A 19,567-nucleotide genomic window follows, 5' to 3' on the forward strand; every position below is an offset into this window, starting at 1 on the left:
TACGTATTTCCGGAATCCCTCCGGCGACTGACACCTGCGTTTGGGGCTCCGCTTGATGTGGGCAGACGGAGAGTCCTGCGATTTGACTCTTTGATCCTGCCTCCTCCTGGTCTGACGCCATGGGAGTGACTTGGTAGGACTGCAGGGGATTTTGTGTGGTGGAGCTTTGGGTGGTGAAGGGCCCTCGGGTCCGGAGTGCCTCCGGGAGGAGGACCCCGACCAAGGTTCGCCGTCCCTCGGGAGCTGAACGAGATGTCATCGCGTTGTGTGGAGGAAAAGACCCAGTGAGCGCCTCGGGTTCTCCAGGCCTGTTACCTCGGAGATGCTCCCCTTCCTCCTGGAAGGCGGCAGGGCAAAGGTTTTATTCCGGATATATGGCAATGGTTGTGTACCTCCTGCCCTTCTTGGCATCTTCCTTCCCGTGAGGCCGTAGTACTGCCGAGTTGGTACATCAGTGTCGGAAATAGGATCTCCAGACCAGGACCCATCTGCAGACAGGGCTGAAGGGGTTGAAGGATAGGCAACGAAAAGATGGGATTTTTACATTTTCGCCTGCCCCTCCCTCAGCCGCCAAATGCAGTTAGACCAACCTCTGATTGGTTCTGATTTGCCTATTGTAAGGTCTGGGGTCTAGAGGAAAAGAAGCATTTTGGGAATTAGGAGATCCTGATTCTAGACACTTTATTTCTTCAGGACCTCTTTCCTACTATGTTTAATTAGGTGATTGGTCTAGTTTCGAGATACTTTTTTTTTTTTTTGAGTTGGAGTCTCACTCTGTCGCCCAGACTGGAGTGCAGTGGCCGCTCTCGGCCACTGCAGCCTCGACCTGCTGGGCTCTGGCGATCCTTCCACCTCAGCCTTCCGAGTAGCCGGAATTACAGGCGCGCGCTACCACGCCCGGCTAATTTTTTTTTGGATTTTATTGTAGAGATAAGGTCTTGCCTGCCCAGGCGGGTATCGAACCCATGGGCTCGGGCATTCCACTCACCTCAGTCTCCCAAAGGCGCGGGATTACAGGCTGAGCCACCGAGCCCGGCTGATACTTTTTTTTTTTAGCACTCTAAAAATCCCAGTTAGAAGAAGGTGAGGTGGTGGGGAAAGGTATGGGACCAATACTATATTGGAGGTTTTAGTTCCAAGGTGCTAGGTCTCAAAATCTTTTTCTTCTTTTTATCTCAGTAGGTGTAACCATCTATCCTGTTAGAGAAGCCTGGACACCTGGATATCTGAAGTTAATGACTATAGGCTTCTCATGTAAAAGTCTGTGTGGAGGAAATACTTTTCCTGTGGTAGCCCAGGCTTTTGCAGGTTTCTCAGAGTTGTACTCTTTTTTTGTAGAAGTGAGGCCTCACTGTGTTGCCCAAGCTGGTCTTGAACTCCTGGGCTCAAGCAGTCCTCTTGCCTTGGCTTCCCAGAGTGCTGGGATTACAGTTGTGAGCCACCCTGTCCAGTAGTACTCTTGTTTCCCACTGTTGACCTCATGATCCTCTTTTGTGTCCTCTAGGGTAAGGGGAATATGTGAGGGATGGAAATGGAAAGGTTGTAGTGCAGACGCTTGGAAACCTGGAAGCCTCTGCTCTTTGAGTGGAGAAGGCAGCCCAAGGGAAAGGGCTATCTGTCTGTCGGCACTCCTATAAACTTTTCCTGAATCCTAGGCCTCTGTCCCTCATAGCATCAGTCCAGTCCTATTTCAAAATAGGGCACATCATCAGCATTACTTATCAGTGCTTTTTCTGATACAGAGTAGTGACAGTACTCTAGCAACAGTAGGATTATTAATAGATTATTTAAGCCGGGCTCGGTGGATCAGCCTGTAATCCCGCGCCTTTGGGAGGCTGAGGTGAGTGGATTGCCTGAGCCTGTGGGTTTGAGACCCGCCCCGGCAACTTGGCGAGACCTCATCTCTACAATAAATCAAATTAGCCGGGCGTGGTAGCGCGCACCTGTAGTTCCAGCTACTTGGAAGGCTGAGGCAGAAGGATCGCTGGAGCCCAGCAGGTCGAGGCTGCGGTGGCCGGCAGCATGTCACTGCACTCCAGTCTGGGTGACAGAGTGAGACTCCAACTCAAAAAAAAAAAATAGATTATTTAGTTAATCATAAAGTAATGCACTGTCTCCCAAAATTCAGTCACCTATGACTGTGTTCTTGATTTTTATATAGCTAAGTACTGCCTCTACTATTATTTACTAACTTTTTTTTCTTTGAGTCAGAGACTCACTCTCGCCCAGGGTAGTGTACAGCCTCACACTCACAGCCACTGCAGCCTTGACTTGCTCAGTTGATCCTTTGCCTCAGCCTTCCAAGTAGCTGGAACCACAGGCATGTGCCACCACGCCCGGCTAATTTTTCTGTTTTACTGTCGAGGCAAGTTCTCGCCATGTTGCGCAGGCTGGTCTCATACCCCTGAGCTCAGGCACTCCTCTTGCCTCTGCCTCCCAAAGTGCTGGAATTTCAGTTGTGAACCACTGTGCCTGGGCTGTTTACTACTTTTTTTTAAAAAAAAGATCTCTTTTGCTTAATATTTTAACTGACAGCAACACCCCTAGAGAGACAGTCTAGTATAGTGTTTAAGAACGTGGATATGAAGTCAGGTTTGAGACTTTGATTCTTGGGTATACTACTCATTAACCATATGACCTAGTACAGTTTATTTATCTTACTTCTCTATACTGTACTTCAGTTTCCGCTCCTCTTTTTTTTTTTTTAAATGGGGTCTTGCTCTGTCTCTTAGACTGGAGTGCCGTGGTGTGATCATAGCTCACTGCAGTCTTGAACTCCTGGGCTCAAGTGATCTTCCTGTCTCAGCCTTCTGAATATAGGCATGCCCTACCACACCCAGCTAATTTTTAAATTTTTTGTAGAGACAAGATCTTGCTGTGTTGCCCAGGTTGGTCTCTAATTTCTGGGCTCAAGCCTTCCTCCTAGCTTGGCTTCCGAAAGGGCTAGTATTACAGGCTTGAGCCACCACGCCTGGCCAGTTTCCACTTTTATAACATTGTTAAATAACAGCACCTTCACAGAACTGTTGTGAGGATTTGAAGAGTCAATTCATCTAAGGGTCTTAGGACACTGTCTGACATTAGTTAGTGCTTGGCAGTTGTTACCTAGCACTTTAAAGGTGAAGCCAGTTTCACTCACCATGAGAGGAAACCTTGAAAGTAACCTTTTATTGTTTTGATATAATTATTATACTGTTGCTTCTCACTCCCAAATATTATAAACTTGAGGCCTGCCTTCTCATTGTTCTTAAGGCCATTGACTAGAACTTTGTGCAATGATGGACATATGCTACATCAGCACTGTACAGTACACTAGCCCCCCAGGCACATTTGACTCCTGGTTACTGTATAGAACAGCTCAGACTGGGCTCAGTGGCTCAGCCTGTAATCGCAGCACTTTAGGAGGCCGAGTCAAGTGGATTACCTGAGCCCACTGGTTTGAGACCCACCTGGGCAACTTGGTGAGACCTCATCTCGACAATAAATAAAAAATTAGCTGGGTGTGGTAGCGCACGCCTGTAGTTCCAGCTACTTGGAAACCTGAGGCAGGAGGATCGCCGGAGCCCAGCAGGTTAAGGCTGCGGGGGCTGGGAGCGTGCCACTGCTCTCCAGTCTGGGCAACAGAGTGAGACTCCAACTCAAAAAAAAAAAAGAGCAATCCAAGTTTAAAAAGTTGATAAAAAAATACCCCAAACTGAGTTTTTCCCCAGTAGAGTCAGAACAGGAAGAATTGTGAAAGGAATCCCTTTCTCAATATATGACTCTGTATTATTGAATGTTCAATCTGTGTGCCACCTAGCAGTTTCTTTTTCTTTCTTTCTTTTTTTTTTTTTTTTGAGTTGGAGTCTCACTCTGTCACCCAGACTGGAGTGCAGTGACATGCTGCCGGCCACCGCAGCCTCGACCTGCTGGGCTCCAGCGATCCTTCCGCCTCCACCTTCCAAGTAGCTGGAACTACAGGCGTGCGCTACCATGCCTGGATAATTTTTTTATTTTTTATTTTATTGTAGAAATGAGGTCTCGCCAAGTTGCCCAGGCGGGTCTTGAACGCACAGGCTCTGGCAATCCATCCACTCACCTCAGCCTCCCAAAGCGCTGGGATTACAGGCTGAGCCACCGAGCCTGGTTTTTTTTTTGTTTTTTTTTTTTGAGTTGGAGTCTCCTCACTCTGTCGCCTAGGCTGGAGAGCAGTGGCACGCTCACGGCCACTACAGCCTCGACCTGCTGCTCGACCTTCTGCCTCTGCCTTCCAAGTAGCTAGAACTATAGGTACGCGCTACCATGCCCAGCTAATTTTTTTGATATATTGTAGAGACCATATATATTGTCTCACCATGTTGCCCAGGGTGGTCTCGAACCCTTGGACTCAGGCAATCCACTTGCCTCAGCCTCCCAAAGTGCTGGGTTTACAGGCTTGAGCCACTGACCCAGCCCATCTAGCATTTTCACACAAATGTTGGCATACATGCCACAGGGAAATGCTGGTGTGACAGGAAGTTCATTTTTTTTTTTTTTTTTTTTTTGAGTTAAAGTCTCTTGTTGCCCAGGCTGGAGTGTAGTGGCATACTCATGGCCACCGCAGTCTTGACAGGCTGGGCTCAGGTGATACTCAGCCTTCCAAGTAGCTGGAACCACAAGTGCACATCACCACACACAGCTAATTTTTTGATTTATTGTAGAAAGGAGGTCTCGCCAAGTTGCCCAGGCTGGTTTTGAACCCCTGGACTCAAACAGTCCTCTCACCTCAGCCTCCCAAAGTGCTAGGATTACAGGTGTGAGTCACACTGTGTGTGCCCAGCCTGGAAGTTCATTTCTCTGGTGTGAGAATCCTGAGACCTGTGCTCTAGTTCTTAGGAGGGGCTTTCAGGGACTGTGAACTTCTATGTCCATGTCTTTATTTATTTGTTTGTTTGTTTTGAGTTGGAGTCTCACTCTGTTTTATGGGCTGGAGTGCAGTGGCACACTCACGGCCACCCCAGCATCGATTCTTCCGCCTTAGCCTTCCAAGTAGCTGGAACTACAGGCACACGCTACCACACCCAGCTAATTGTTTCATTTGTTGTAGAGACGAAGTCTCACCAAGTTGCCCAGGCTGGTCTTGAACCTGTGGTCTCAGGCAATCACCTCACCTCGGCCTCCCAAAGTACTGGGATTACAGGCTTGAGCCACTGCGCCTGGCCTCCTTGTCTTTCTTTAAAAGGTGGGCCAGAGTAGGTGTTTCTAAGATAACTTCTGGTTCTGAAGAGCTGTGATGCTATGGGCAAGTGCGTGAGTCTGGATACTGATGACTTGGTGCTCTCCTTTCCAGTGTGTCCCAGATGCCTGTTGCTGAGGGCAAGAGTATCCAGCAGACTGTGGAGCTTCTCACCCGGAAGTTGGAGATGCTTGGGGCAGAGAAGCAAGGGACATTTTGTGTGGACTGTGAAACTTACCACACAGCTGCCTCTACTCTTGGCAGCCAAGGTCAGTGATATGGGTTTTTAGGATGACTGGAACCTGACTCAAAGTTAAGAGATATTTCATGTTTGTTGAAGTCTCTCTACTTTTCTGCTGAGAGAGCTATTCCTGAATAGGTGGCAAGATGTGTTTCCAAATTCATATCTTGGTTCTTCATCTATTAGAGTGTGACCTTTTTTTTTTTTTGGAGTCAGAGTCTCACACTGTTGCCCAAGCTGGAGAGCGGCCTCGACCTGCTGGGCTCAGGTGATCCTTGTGCCCTAGCCTTCCAAGTAGCTGAAATTACAGGCGTGTACCTCCTTGCCTGGCTAATTTCTTGTGTATTTATTGTAGAGACGAGGTCTTACCAGGTTGTCCAGACCAGTCTCAAACCCTCAGGCTTAGGCAGTTCTCTTGCCTCTGCCTCCCAAAGTGCTGGGATTACAGGCATGTACCATTGCTCCTGACTAGAGTGGAACTTTTTTTTTTTTTTTTTTTTTTTTGAGTTGAAGTCTCACTGTGTTGCCCAGACTGGAGTGCAGTGGCACACTCATGGCCACCACAGCCTTGACCTGCTGGGTTCAGGCAACAAGTAGTTGGAACTACAGGCATGTGTCTCCATGCCCAGCTAATTTTTTGATTTATTGTAGAGATGAGGTCTTGCAAAATTGTCCAAGCTTGAGAGTGGAGCCTTTTTAAGGTTTTTTGAGGTATAGTTTATATACAAACAATTACACACATTTAATGCCTGCATCTTTATAACTTAGACATATGCATACACCTGTGATACTATCACCACAGCCAAGGACTGGACATACCCATTGCCTCCAAATATCCCTTTCTGATCTTTTGTGTGTTTTTTTTGTTTTGTGAAGTTTGAACTAAAAAAAGCAGTGTTTCTCAGAGTGTTGGTCACTGACTGTGTCAAAATCACCTGTATACCTGTGAAGTTGCAGATTTCTGGTCCTGTTTATCAATTGGCTGCTGTTACAGATCTCATAATCTACATTTTAACAAGTTTCCCAGGTGATTCTTTTATGCACTCTGAAGTTTAAGAAAGGCTTGTTTTAGGCCCAGAAGTCTTTAATATGATTATTTTAGAGCTTTAGATTTCTAGAACTTTCTACATAAAGGCTTTCTTTTTCCCACACTTGACCAGTGACCTTGGCCTCCTCATTAGCATAACCTTGGTCAGTGAATCAACTTTTCATGTATTGAATGATGAGATAGGGTGTGGATAGTGGTGGTAGAAAGGAAGAGAGGATCTTTGAATAAAGTTAGAGAACCTGGTTCTCTTAGTCTTGGTTCTGCAGGAAGTTGACTTTGGATAGTTGCATATCACAGTGGTTATGATGGGGAGCCAGACTCCTGAGCTCTCTGCAACTGTATGAAAGTCCCACCACCCGTCTGTGCCTGTTTCCCATAGATCCATTTCCTGTGCTTCTCCTGCAAACTGTATTTTCCAGATCCTCTTCTAGCTACCTTTGGCCAATGAGAGGCACTGGAGAAGTTGAGAGGACGGGAGAAAGGGAGACCGCAGTATTCCTCTTTCTCTCTTCTGGCCACGTGTCTCTAGCCACGGCTGTGCCTCCTCCTTGGTTCTAGCTTCTGCTAGGCAGTTCTCGTTTCCTGCCTCTGATAGTATCACATATTTTCTTTTTCCCTCCGTGACTAGGGATGGTAGTGGCTTCCTGTGTTGCTAATCTATGGGTTGCCTTACCATCCTGCTTAGTTTTTCTCTTCTTCCAACTCTTGTATTTGTTCCCTGTATCAAATTTCTTGTATCAAAACTGTCTGGCATGGGCTCTGCTTTTGGACTCTTCCCAGTACATTTCTTTCATCTGTAAAATGAAGGTCATCATAGTACTTACCTCCTAGTGTCGTGTTAATTAAACAAGTTATACATGCAAAGCATTTAGAACTGTGATTGTCATGCAATTTTTAATAAATGGTAGCTAAGAGCTATACTGAGCTCTTTTATCATTATTGATAAAATTGTAGTGTTACTATTTGTTTTGTCTTCAATGGGAAGGATGTAAGAATCGAAATAATGGTTATTGAAGCATTTGAATAATAAAACATTTTGATGTGTATATAGATGGCATACCACTTCGAGTGAAACTACCTTGCACAGACTGATAAGGCCCTTTCACAATGCTGCAGTCTAGTTCGGGAGACAGAATACATTTGTGGCAAGCAGTGGGGTAGAATGGAGAAAGCAATAAACTTGGGGTCAGCAGTCCCAGATCGGAGTTTCAGTTCTGCTGCTTATCGGCTCTGTGCCTTTAGGTCAGTTATCCCACACTAGACCAGCATTAACATCATCTGGAAGGCTTGTTAACAAATTGAGAGCCTCCAGCGTTTCTGACTCAGTGGTTTGGGGTTGCAGGATGGTGGATGAGAATTTTGTTACAAGGCTACTCGGAAGGCTGAGGCAGAAGGATCGCAGGAGCCCAGCAGGCGAGGCTGCGGTGGCCGGGAGCGGCCACTGCACTCCAGTCTGGGCGACAGAGTGAGATTCCAACTCAAAAAAAAAAAAACAAGTTCCTAGATGGTGCTGCTGATGCTCTGCAACCTTGTTAGTTTCATTTTCCTCATCTTTAGAAGGGGGACGATAACACTGGTCCGGCTTGTTCGCAAGTTTGTACATATATGAAGGAATTTTGTTGTAATAAAAACTATTGTCTATATCGACTGGAAGTGACTCATTTAAAAAAAAAAACTTAGTTAACTTTTAAGATATTTCTTAAATATCTTAACACTTGCAGACTCATAGTATGACTTAGGTATATAATTACAGTGATAATATGAGAACAGAATAATGAGATCAGCTTTGGATGGCTTTTTTCTTTGAGGGTGAGGTGTTTTGAACTGGATTTAAAAGGAGGTGAAAGGTGTGAATTGGCAGCAAGCAGTCAGGAGGGATATGGGCTGGAAATTTTGTATAGAGCCTGCTATGTTCATAAAGTAGCAGAGTGGAGGCTTGTATAGGAAAGCCACATGCCCCTTGTCTCCCCTCACCCCCTACCATCTCCTCACCCTTTCCATTGTTACAATCTTCTTCCTGCCTAGAATGTCATCTTTCCTTCTCTGTGTAGCTGAATCCTAACCTCTTTCATGTCTTGGTTTAATTTCTGTTTTTTCCGTGAAAGCTTTTCCTGCTGACTCTTGCTCACTTTGATTGCTTCTTATCCTAATGCTTTTCCTTCCTTCCACAAGACTTTTGGTCTTTCCTAGGTAATTACTTTTATTTTGTGGTCTTTTGATTTTCTTTAAAAAAGTTTTTAGCCTGTCTTGTGAAATTATCGGCTTGCTGAAGTCAGGGGCTAACTCCTCTACTTGTCTGTCTTTTGTTTTTTGTTCTTAAGTTGGAGTCTCACTCTGTTGCCCAGGCTAGAGTGTATTGGCATGCTCACAGCCACTGCAGCCTTGATCTGCTGGGCTCAGGTGACTGTTCTGCTTCAGCCTCCTGAGTACCTGGGACTATGGGTATGGGACACCACAGCCAGCTAATTTTTGATTTATTGTAGAGACGAGGTGTCACCAAGGTGTACAGACTGGTCTCAAACCCATGAGCTCAGGCAATCCTCTCGCCTCCACCTCCCTAATACTTGTGAGTCTTTTAAAATGCCAAGCACAGCTTTGAGGATAGTTTAAGTACATAATATATTTAGAATTGTGACATTCTAACCATTAGGTCTTTTTTCTTTTTTTTTTTTTTTTGAGTAGGAGTCTCATTCTGTCGCCCAGGCTGAAGTACAGTGGCATGCTCACAGCCACTGCAGCCTCCACCTGCAGGGCTCAGGCAATCCTTCTATCTCAGCCTTCCAAGTAGCTGGAACTGCAGGTGCACACCACCATGGCTGGCTAATTTTTTGACTTATTGTAGAGACGAGGTCTCACCAAGTTGCCCAGGCTGGTCTTGAACCCCTGGACTCATGCAATTCTCCTGCCTCTGCCTTCCAAAGTGCTGGGATTACAGACATGAATCACCATACCTGACTCCATTAACTCTTGTAGTATATGAAAAAGGATCTTGCTTTCTACTTTTTCTTTTTCCTAATTAGCTATATGTATAGCTTTTCTTCCTTTTTGCAGATAGATTATAGAAATCAATGAGAAAACTCATTTCCCAGAGACTGGAAGGAGTGACCCGGGACTTTAAATTAGATCTTCTGATCCCAATTCCTGAGTTTTCTTTGCTGTAGTGTGCTGCTTGCTTTCCAGTCAACTAGACTTCTCACAGTTCTCCAGGGCCACTATTGCCTTGGATGAAGTCTAAATTTCTCAAGGCATAGTAGATAAAACTTATCACAGCTTGGCTCTGGCCTCCCTTTCTAGCTTCGTGCTGAGCCACTCATTTCTGCTACCTCTGTAGGACCATTTACTAGATCGTAAGAGGGAGGAGGCCAAGATAGGTAGGAATGAACATAGAAGGGAGCAGCTGCTTCACTTAACTTGCCTGAATGCTACTACTTTTATTTTACTTATGTAATTTTTGATAATTATACAAAAGATGATATGTAAAGTCTGTCTCGAATTCCTGGGCATGAGTTATTCATCATCATAATGAAACATCTATTTGTGAGCCCACCACTCAACTTAAATAAGAATTAGGCTGAGCTGGGCTCGGTGGCTCAGCCTGTAATCCCGCGCTTTGGGACACCGAGGTGAGTGGATTGCCTGAGCCCACGGGTTCGAGACCCGCCTGGGCAACTTGGTGAGACCTCCTCTCTACAATAAAAAAAAAAAAACTAGCCGGGCGTGGTAGCGCGCATCTGTAGTTCCAGCTACTGGAAGGCTAAGGGGGAAGGATCGCGGGAGCCTAGCAGGTCGAGGCTGCAGTGACCAGGAGCGGCCACTGCACTCTAGTCTGGGTGACAGACTGAGACTCCAACTAAAAAAAAAAAAAAAAAAAGAATTAGGCTGAACCGGGCTCAGTGGCTCAGCCTGTAATCCCAGCGCTTTGGGAGGCTGAGGTGAGTGGATTGCCTGAGCCTGCGGGTTCAAGCCGAGCCTGGGCAACTTGGTGAGACCTCATCTTTACATTAAATCAAACAATTAGCCGGACGTGGTAGTACGTGCCTGTAGTTCCAGCGACTTAGAAGGCTGAGGCGGAAGGATCACCTAGCCTAGCAGGTGAAGGCTACAGTGGCCATGAGCGTGCCTTTGTACTCCAGCCTGGGTGACAGACTGAGACTCCAACTCAAAAAAAAAAAAGAATTAAGAATTAAGATCTATGCCATCAAAATTCCCTGTGTACCCCTCACCTTTTTCTTTATTTTTATTTTTTGTTTCAGTAGCTTTATGAGGCACAGAGTTTTTGGTTACATGACTGCATTGTCTAGTGGTGAAGGAGTCTGGGCTTTAAGTGTATCCACCATCCCACCTGTGTACATTATACCTGATAGCTGATTTTTTATCCCTCCATCCCTTATCCCTCATCCCTCTCCCCCTCTTGAGTCTCCAGTGTCCATTATAGTTTTTGTTTTGTTTTGTCTTTTTGTTTGTTTTTTGAGTTGGAGTCTCACTCTGTTGCCTAGACTGGAGTGCAGTGGCCACTGCCGGCCACCGCAGCCTCGACCTGGTGGGCTTTGGCGATCCTTCCGCCTCAGCCTTCCAAGTAGCCGGAATTACAGGCATGTACTACCACACCTGGCTGATTTTTTTTTTTGATTTTATTGTAGAGATAAGGTCTCGCCAAGTTGCCTAGGCGGGTCTCGAACCCACGGGCTCAGACAGTCCACTCACCTCAGCCTCCCAAAGGCGTGGGATTACAGGCTGAGCCACCGAGCCCGGCTCCATTATAGTTCTTATGCCTTTATATAGCCTTAGTTTAGCTCCCACTTGTAAATGAGAACATACAGTGTTTCCCTCAGCTTTCTCTTTTCTTTTTTGTTTTTATTTTTTGAATCAGAGTCTTGCTCTGTTGCCCAGGCTGGAGTGCCGTGGCACACTCATGGCCACCGCAGCCTCAACCTTCTGGGCTCAGGAAATCCTTCCATCTCAGCCTTCTAAGTAGCTGGAACTACAGGTGTGTGCCACCATGCCTGGCTTATTTTTTTGATTTATTGTAGAGACAGGGTCTTGCCAAGTTGCCCAGGCAGGTCTCCAACCCTTGGGTTCTGGCAGTTTTCTCACCTCTGCCTCCCAAAGTGTGTGTGCCTGGCCAGCTTTTTCTATATAGTAGATTTCACCACATGTTGCCCTGCCTGCTGTTCCTCTCCCTACCTCCCTGGAAAAGACTGTCAGTTAGGGGTTTCCCTCACCTGCCACCAACACTGCTGAGGTGGTGCCAGAGTTCCATCTGACCTTGTTCCATGCATTTTACTCTATTCTGGTTTTTCCAGTGAAAGTCTTGATGATGAGTAGGCTCTCTGTCCCTTTCAGGTCAGACTGGGAAGCTGATGTATGTGATGCACAACTCAGAGTACCCATTGAGCTGTTTCGCCCTCTTTGAGAATGGCCCTTGTCTTATTGCTGACACCAACTTTGATGTGCTCATGGTAAAGCTCAAGGGCTTTTTCCAGAGTGCTAAGGCCAGCAAGATTGAGACCCGAGGCACCCGTTACCAGTACTGTGACTTCCTGGTGAAGGTGGGCACAGTCACAATGGGGCCCAGTGCCCGGGGCATCTCTGTGGAGGTAAGACCTTGGTGAAATAGGAAAATAGGAGCAGATATGCTGATGGGGCTGTTAGCAAAGGGCCCTGAAGATTTCCCAGTCCTTCTCAATTTGAACATTTATTTATACCTACCTGATCCCTGATCTCAGAGCATCTGTGCTTCCATGAATCTTTTTTTTTTTTTGAGACAAAGTTTCACTTTTGCCCTGACTAGAGTGCATTGGCACAGTCATAGTTTACTGCAGCCTCGAACTTCTGGGCATACGTGATTCTCTCGCCTCAGCCTCCCAAAATGCTGGAATTGCAAGTGTGAGCCACTGTGCCCAGCCCTCAATCATTCAGAGAATCACTAGCTCAGGGTGGGAAGTGGGAAGCTGGGTTCCCAGCACATAGAAAGCTCAGGAAGGTTGGCTTGCTGGAGACGGGAAAGGACAGTCAAGGAAGGCAGCTGAGTTATGATGTGGAAGCCAGTCACTCATCACAAGAAGGATTGGAGCAGACCAGGATAACTTTTGGGACAACCTTTGCGAGGTGAGCCCTAAATCATACGTGTTCATACACCTGTCCTTTTTTTTTTCCTTGAGTTGGAGTCTCACTCTGTCGCCCAGACTGGAGTGCAGTGGCCGTTCCCAGCGATCCTTCCGCCTCAGCCTTTCAAGTAGTCGGAATTACAGGCATGCGCCACCACGCCCGACTGATTTATTGTAGAGATGAGGTCTCGCCTGCCCAGGCGGGTCTCGAATCCATGGGCTCTGGCAATCCACTCACCTCAGCCTCCCAAAGTGCGGGATTACAGGCTGAGCCACCAAGCCCGGCTACACCTGTCCTTAGTATGCTCTAAGATAGATCTCAAAAGTTGGGGAGCAAAACTGTGCCTTTCCTTTTGACATGCTGTCTGCTCGTTTTCATGGTAGAAAGGGGGTTGTTGTATGTGAGATGACCTTGTTTGTGATCATAAACATATATGTGTGTGTTTGTGTGTGTATGGCAAAGAGGGAGTATGGTAGTAGCTGGCTTTGGGACCAGAGAAGTCCACAAGCTACAATGTGTGCAGCACAGAGATTAAAAAAAACAAAGCCAGCCGGGCTCTGTGGCTCAGCCTGTAATCCCGCGTTTTGGGAGGCTGAGGTGAGTGGATTGCCTGAGCCTGCGGGTTTGAGACCTGCCTGGGTGAGACCTCATCTCTACAATAAATCCAAAAAAAAAAAAAAAAATTAGCTGGGCGTGGTAGCGCACACCTGTAGTTCCAGCTACTTGGAAGGCTGAGGCGGAAGGATTGCCGGAGCCCAGCAGGTCGAGGCTGTGGTGGCCGGGAGTGTGCCACTGCACTCCAGTCTGAACGACAAAGTGAGACTCCAACTCAAAAAAACAAAAACAAAAAAACAAAGCCTTCGGAGCCTGGCTTTTGAAAGTTTATGATTGTAGTACAAGAGCAGGGCCGAAACACACAAACTATTTTTGAAATTAGTCTAAGAAATGCTATAAAAAAAGAAGTTTGCTCTAGGAATTCATGTTAGAGCACTGCTAATTTTGGTTGTGTTACTTCCTGGAGGATTTATTTAAGTAGGAACTTAAAACTTAGAGTCATGGGGATAGGTGAGGCTTCCTAGCATTCCAGTGGTAGTTTCTGCTCAGCAACCTCGAGGGTCAAGATTTCATAAACCTTTTCAGCTTGTGATATTCCTTGCACTTACTTAGACTCACTGGGGACCCACTGTTTATCTTCCACATTTCCAACTTGTAGTATAAACGCACCCCAGCATTTCATTATTTCTCTTACAGTTACCAGTAATTCCCTCTTGCCATCTCTCCAGTGAAAAATTAGAAGAGAGGAATGAGAACACCTAAGCTGTAAATGTTTTGACCCATGCCAGATTGGTAGGGAAGTTCTTTCATAGGATCAGAGCCCAGGCTGGTCTACCTTGGAAGTAATGCTTGGTCTTGAAGAGACACATGAGCGTAGGTGTCTACTCTACTGTAACCACTGCCACTTTCTTTCTCTCTGTGTCTCTTGGAATTTTCCTGAGCTGTCCTTGAGTCTTCACCAAGCATATCAGGGACAACATCATCCTGAGATAATCAAAATAGGCCTATATCTGCCTTTGGGTCTTATGGGGAGGACTGTGAATTGGCATAACTCCAGGATGAGAATGTCAGAGACGCCTAATGGGAATGTTGCTGCATGTGTTGAGTCTCTGTGTTTGGCTTGAATGTTTTCTGTGGACCAGCACTGTGTCCTTGGCTCAGGGTTGGGGAAGATAGGAGCAGGAGGTGCAAAAGAAGCAGACCTTGTCCTTGCCCACACTCACCCTCATCCTCTGTTCCTTTGATCCTCAGGTGGAGTATGGCCCCTGTGTGGTAGCTAGTGACTGCTGGAGTCTGCTGCTTGAATTTCTACAGAGTTTTCTAGGCAGCCACACACCAGGGGCTCCTACAGTATTTGGGAACAGACATGATGCAGTCTACAGCCCAGCAGATACCATGGTCCAGTACATGGAACTCTTCAACAAGATCCGCAAACAGCAGCAGGTGCCAGTGGCTGGGATTCGTTAGGGACCAGCAGCTGCCAGCTGAGTTATCACCAGGTGTGCTGCACAGGAAGAGCAGGTGGTGCACTCTCAGGTCCCTGGACCCCAGAAACCCAGGGCAGACACAGGCTACTCTCTCTCTTTGGTTCCCAGCTGCGGCTTTTGGTCTGGGGATCTGGACTTCCCTTCCCTGACCCTCACACACAGCCCCCCAACAGTTGCTTTACCCCATGCCTTATTGGATTTGGCCTGTCCTCAAGAATGGTAATTATGAAGAATGGAGACGTTTGGACCTTTCCTGCTTAAGGGAAAAGGTAGGATGGGGTGTCCCTGCCTAGTGTTGGTGGGGAAAAACAGTCTGTGTCCCCAACTACAAAACTGCAAACATGCTGTGTTTTGTGTTTGGGCTGTGCTATAATAAAACCTCTTCCTTTACTCAAAGGATTTGACTAGAGACGGAGTAGGAGGCACAACTGGTTTGATAGTTATCATTTTCTGACCTGTTTGCTGAGCTGATGTGTGAATTGCCTTAACTAGGGTGTTGCCCACATCCTTTGAACTCTGCTTCTGACATCTTTCCCTTCAGTTATGAATTATGTTAACCCACAGACTAAACTACTATAACAGAACAAAAAGTACTCCTGCTAGACAGACGTTTATTTTTCTCTCATCTAATTGTACAGAGGTAATCAGATGGTCTAGGGCAAACGTAACTCTACAAAGTCATCAGGAACTTGATTTCCTTCTGTCTTGTTCAGCTACCCTTAGGATGTTGCTTTTACCTGCAAGGCCAAAGCTGACTTGTCAGCTCCCTGTCTGCATTTCACTAGGGAAAGAGAGAGAGAAAAGAGTGGGTTTTTTTGTTTTGTTTTTGTCATATTCTTTTATGTGGCCACACTTTGCTGAAAGGGATGCTGGGACATAGAGCCTCGTATCTGGGCAGTCATGTGCCCAGTTAAAACTCAGGGGATTCTGTGACTAAGAACTGAAGGAGAATGTGAATGCTGGGGCCCAGTTAGTGGCCTTTGCTATGTAGAGCTCAATAGGCATGCCTAGGAATGTTCTTGGCTGTTATTTTGCAGTTAATACCCCCTGTAACTAAGGCATTTGTTTGTGAGTTGGCTTGGAATAAGGGCTGATCTCAGAGCCACTTTGAGCTTAACTGGATTAGTCATACTAGGAAGTTAATTCCACACCCCTTGCCTAAGTCTCAGCATCAAGGCCTCTGTAGTTCTCATACCCAGAGCTTAGGGTTAGAACAGTTGACCCTGATACTTGTACTGTACATGGTTACCCAAGCTCTTTCTCCCTGTTTCATTTACGCATCCAAAATATACCTTTGACCACATTGCCTGCCTACCCCACTCCTGCTACAGAAATATTTATCCAGGGAAGACTTGATATACACAAAGATGGTTTTAGGAAAATTCTTAACACATGTAGTATAGTGTTGTTATCAAGGATACTCTTATTGGAGGCATCTAAAGAGAAATTGTTTTCAGATCTAAGTGCTCAGAAAGCCTCTGCAACAAAAGTCAGGTAGTAATCGTGCTTCCCTTTTAGCTTTGGCTGACAGAAAGTTCAATTTAACTTAATAACTGTAAGACCTAGCATCTGTATTTTTCGTTTTCTGTTCCCCTGGTTTTGTTGTTGTTTATAGCTTTGCTTTTTTATATTGAGGTATGTTTTAGATATCATTTACAAAAATAAAATGCACAGATCTTATTCTTTTGGCCTTCTGATTTATATGTGCTCTTGTCTGGATTTATGTATTTGTATTTTTCTCTAGGCTACCTCAAATCTTTTATGGAATGAGACAACATATAGGCAGAATTTTGAACATAATATGTTCCTGAAAATACACAGAAGTTGAGTGTGGTAAATATGGACTATCTAGACTTATGTGTTATAAGGTGAAGCCTTGGCTCCTACATTTTTTTTTCACTTTTGTTCTTTTCCTTTGCATTTTGAGCACACGTTTGACCAGCTTTAAGTTCAGTGAACACTGGATCAAGCTTTAAGAACTGCCACTTGGGTACTTTTGTCGTTTGTGTCAGTTAAAGGAAATTTGCCACTAAAAAAGCCAGGTAATGCAGTACATTTCTTAAATAATTTAACAAATACAGCTCTGCTAGCAAAGTTGCCAAAACTGAACTGCTGACTGGTAGAAAGAGCCCAAATGTCATCCAGCTCTTGTGTGCAATTCCGAATGGGGCTTTCAAGAGAACGTAAGGTTGTAATTGTCAGTGTATAATTTTTGAAAGTTCAGGTTGAGTGAAAGTTGAGGACTATTTATATAAATTTGAGGAAAAAGGGGTACAATTATCCCCATTTTATAATAGAAAATCTTAAACTCAGCTACTAAATGGAGATGCCATATTTTTTGGGTTAAAATCGGATGTTCTTCCTTTTGCTGTAAACTGTCTTCCTATCCTTCCTTCCTCTGCTTGCAGATGTTTTAATGCTTTCTCCATTTGTAGCTACCCCCAAAAGAGCAGAAACTGGGACCCTGCTAATATGTCACTTGGGTGGGTACTTTTACCAGAGCCACACAGAAATCTGCCAGCCCTGACAATCAGCTTGTAGGGCAGCTTTAGAGCCCATTTAGTTCTCCCTCACTGTCAGATGGGTGACTGTGGCTCCTAAAGAGATCATGCAGAGATGAGAGTAGAGTCGGGACCAACTTAAGGCTCAGGACTCCTGGCTATCAGCATATGCTGTAGTGTGGCAGCTGCACCTCTGAGGTGCTAAGTGATTTTAGGCAGAATGTGGAAAACATTTTTATAGAAGTTCTTAGGTCTTATTCTAATGTGTATTAAGAGAAAAGTTTAACTAGCACTTTATTCCTTAGGATGAGGATGTTTGTTCCTTAGGTTGAGGAGGTCTTTCTGAAGGGATCTGTTAAGTTTATAATACAGGTGATACATGCAAGTGGAAAAATCTGTGCAAGTGGAAGGCAAAATCTGGGATTTGGGGAACCACTGTAATCTACTTTGTGTCTAGTCTATTTCCTGCATTCCTTGATGGTTCCTGCCCTGGGTGTGCTTTCCTGTTGTTTCCCTTGTGCTGCTCTGATTCTCTATACCCTGCTTCCATGCTGCCTCCTGCTGGCTTTCCTAGGATACTAAGTATCAGGTAGTCATAATTCCCCTATGACCCATTGGTGTCGCTGCTCCACTGAGGGAAATATGTGAGACTGACCACTCCTGCCTGCCTCCAGATCTACCCTAACCCGGTGTGTCCTGAGGCTTCTGGGTAAGGCAGTTGGTGAAATTTTTCTCTCCAAAAGAAATTCCCCACCTAAGCCTATATTCTAGGTGTCACACAGTGACAGGCAGGACTAACATAAGGCTGTGTCCCTGAACCAATACCTTTAACTCTTAACATTGCCTTCCCTTGCCATAGCCTCCCTGTCCACATCTCTTTCTGCCTGGGTACCCTAGGTTGCAGGCCCCAATTGCTATTGCATGTGGAATGACTGGAACCAGTTGCATTATAAATTTAAACCTCTCCTGGAGGCTTGGTGTCTTTGGCCTGTAGACTCTTTTACTGTGTAGAGCATTCCCAAGTCAGTCTTTTTGGTTAGAAGAACCCTTTAGATTATTCATTTTGACCATCACTCAATACTCAGTTCTCCTTTACACTGACTACTCTCCCAGAGGTCATGAAACCTTGACTTGGCCTCCTCTAAGAAAGTCTCTTCCTTATGTATTTCATTCTTTCTCATTAGTTCTGAGACAAAGACATAACAAGACACACCTGTCTGGGCACGGTGGCTCATGTATGTAACCCCAGCACTTTGGTAAGCTGAGGTGAGAGGATTGCCTGAGCCCAGGGGTTCAAAACCAGCTTAGGAAACTTGGTGAGACCTCATCTCTACAATAAATCAAAAGATTAGCTGGTGACAGAATAAGACTCTGACTCAAATAATTAATAAATAAATAAATAAAAATATCTGTCTTTTCCCTTCCAGATTGTGGAGACTGTATTCTGCTTAATGAGGGAAAGTCAGTTCATGCTGGAGTATGAGAGGATTAGGACTCTCAAGCAGGGGTTCTTAACGTTACTGCTGGTTATCTGCTCCTGAGGAAGGTTTTAGTATCTCAAATATCTGTGATTTGAAAAAGAGTCTCAGCCGGGCTCGGTGGCTCAGCCTGTAATCCCGTGCCTTTGGGAGGCTGAGGTGAGTGGATGACCTGAGCCCGCGGGTTCAAGACCCGCCTGGGCGGCGAGACCTCATCTCTACAATAAATCAAAAAATCAGCCGGGCGTGGTAGCGCATGCCTGTAATTCCGGCTACTCGGAAGGCTGAGGCGGAAGGATCGCCGGAGCCCAGCAGATCGAGGCTGTGGTGGCCAGGAGCGGCCACTGCACTCCAGTCTGGGCGACAGAGTGAGACTCCAACTCAAAAAAAAAAATTGGGGTCTCTAAAGGGAGAATAGATCTTGAAAGGCAAAAATAGCATGAAGACAAAGTGAAGCAGGTTTGAGATAGGTTCAACTGACTTTTTGTTAGGAAGATCTTCCCTTGCTTTTCGGATCTTCATATAGGTCCCCAGCCAGTTGTTCATTTTATAGTTAGTCCTTTAGGCCTCTCAGTTTCTGGGAAGACAGACTGCATTCATGTCTTTATCATTACTATAAATTTCCCCTTTCTGGTTAGAAATAAGTATGAGTAAATACATGTGAAGAATCTTTAGCCTTTTTGTAGCTTCAGAGTTACTCCTCTGTTAGGACACACTCCATGGGATCTGACGGTAATCTGTTGTAATGGAATTTGGCATAGTGAGTATATATTTTCGTTGTTCAGAATGAGGAGATTGATGAGGCAGAGAAATAGTTCCTTGCCTCTGTGATGAAATTAGCAAGTTAAAAAAAATTATTGAAACTATTAGGGCAAAAATTTTTGATTTTCTTGCATTCTGTTTTATTTCCCAACATACCCTGCCCCATCAGATAGCATAGATCTGTTTTTAAGAT

The 19,567-nt window shown here is 45.4% G+C and overlaps 1 protein-coding gene across 2 annotated transcripts; it reads left to right on the plus strand.

The window, feature by feature from the left end:
• Positions 1–50: 50 nt before the first annotated feature.
• MED20 (mediator complex subunit 20) lies at positions 51–15,040 on the plus strand. 2 transcript variants are annotated; one of them, XM_008062583.1, is made up of 4 exons: positions 51–133; positions 5,319–5,463; positions 11,827–12,080; positions 14,398–15,040. In XM_008062583.1, the coding sequence occupies exons 2-4, from the start codon at positions 5,319–5,321 to the stop codon at positions 14,611–14,613; spliced, it is 615 nt and encodes a 204-aa protein (XP_008060774.1). In that variant the 5' UTR covers positions 51–133; the 3' UTR covers positions 14,614–15,040. The 2 variants fall into 2 exon arrangements, with proteins under 2 accessions (XP_008060774.1, XP_008060773.1); XM_008062582.1 differs by having other exon boundaries at positions 53–133; positions 5,309–5,463.
• The last annotated feature ends 4,527 nt before the right edge of the window (positions 15,041–19,567 follow it).

Source organism: Carlito syrichta, unplaced genomic scaffold, assembly GCF_000164805.1.
Source record: "Carlito syrichta isolate Samal-C Ts95f unplaced genomic scaffold, Tarsius_syrichta-2.0.1 Scaffold305755, whole genome shotgun sequence".
Taxonomy (NCBI): domain Eukaryota; kingdom Metazoa; phylum Chordata; class Mammalia; order Primates; family Tarsiidae; genus Carlito; species Carlito syrichta.

Bases quoted from the DNA above. Each gene is read 5' to 3' on its own strand.
- MED20 (XM_008062582.1), top strand. The intron at 5,464-11,826 runs GTCAGTGATATG...TGTCCCTTTCAG, and splicing joins CTCTACTCTTGGCAGCCAAG to GTCAGACTGGGAAGCTGATG. The intron at 12,081-14,397 runs GTAAGACCTTGG...TTTGATCCTCAG, and splicing joins CCCGGGGCATCTCTGTGGAG to GTGGAGTATGGCCCCTGTGT.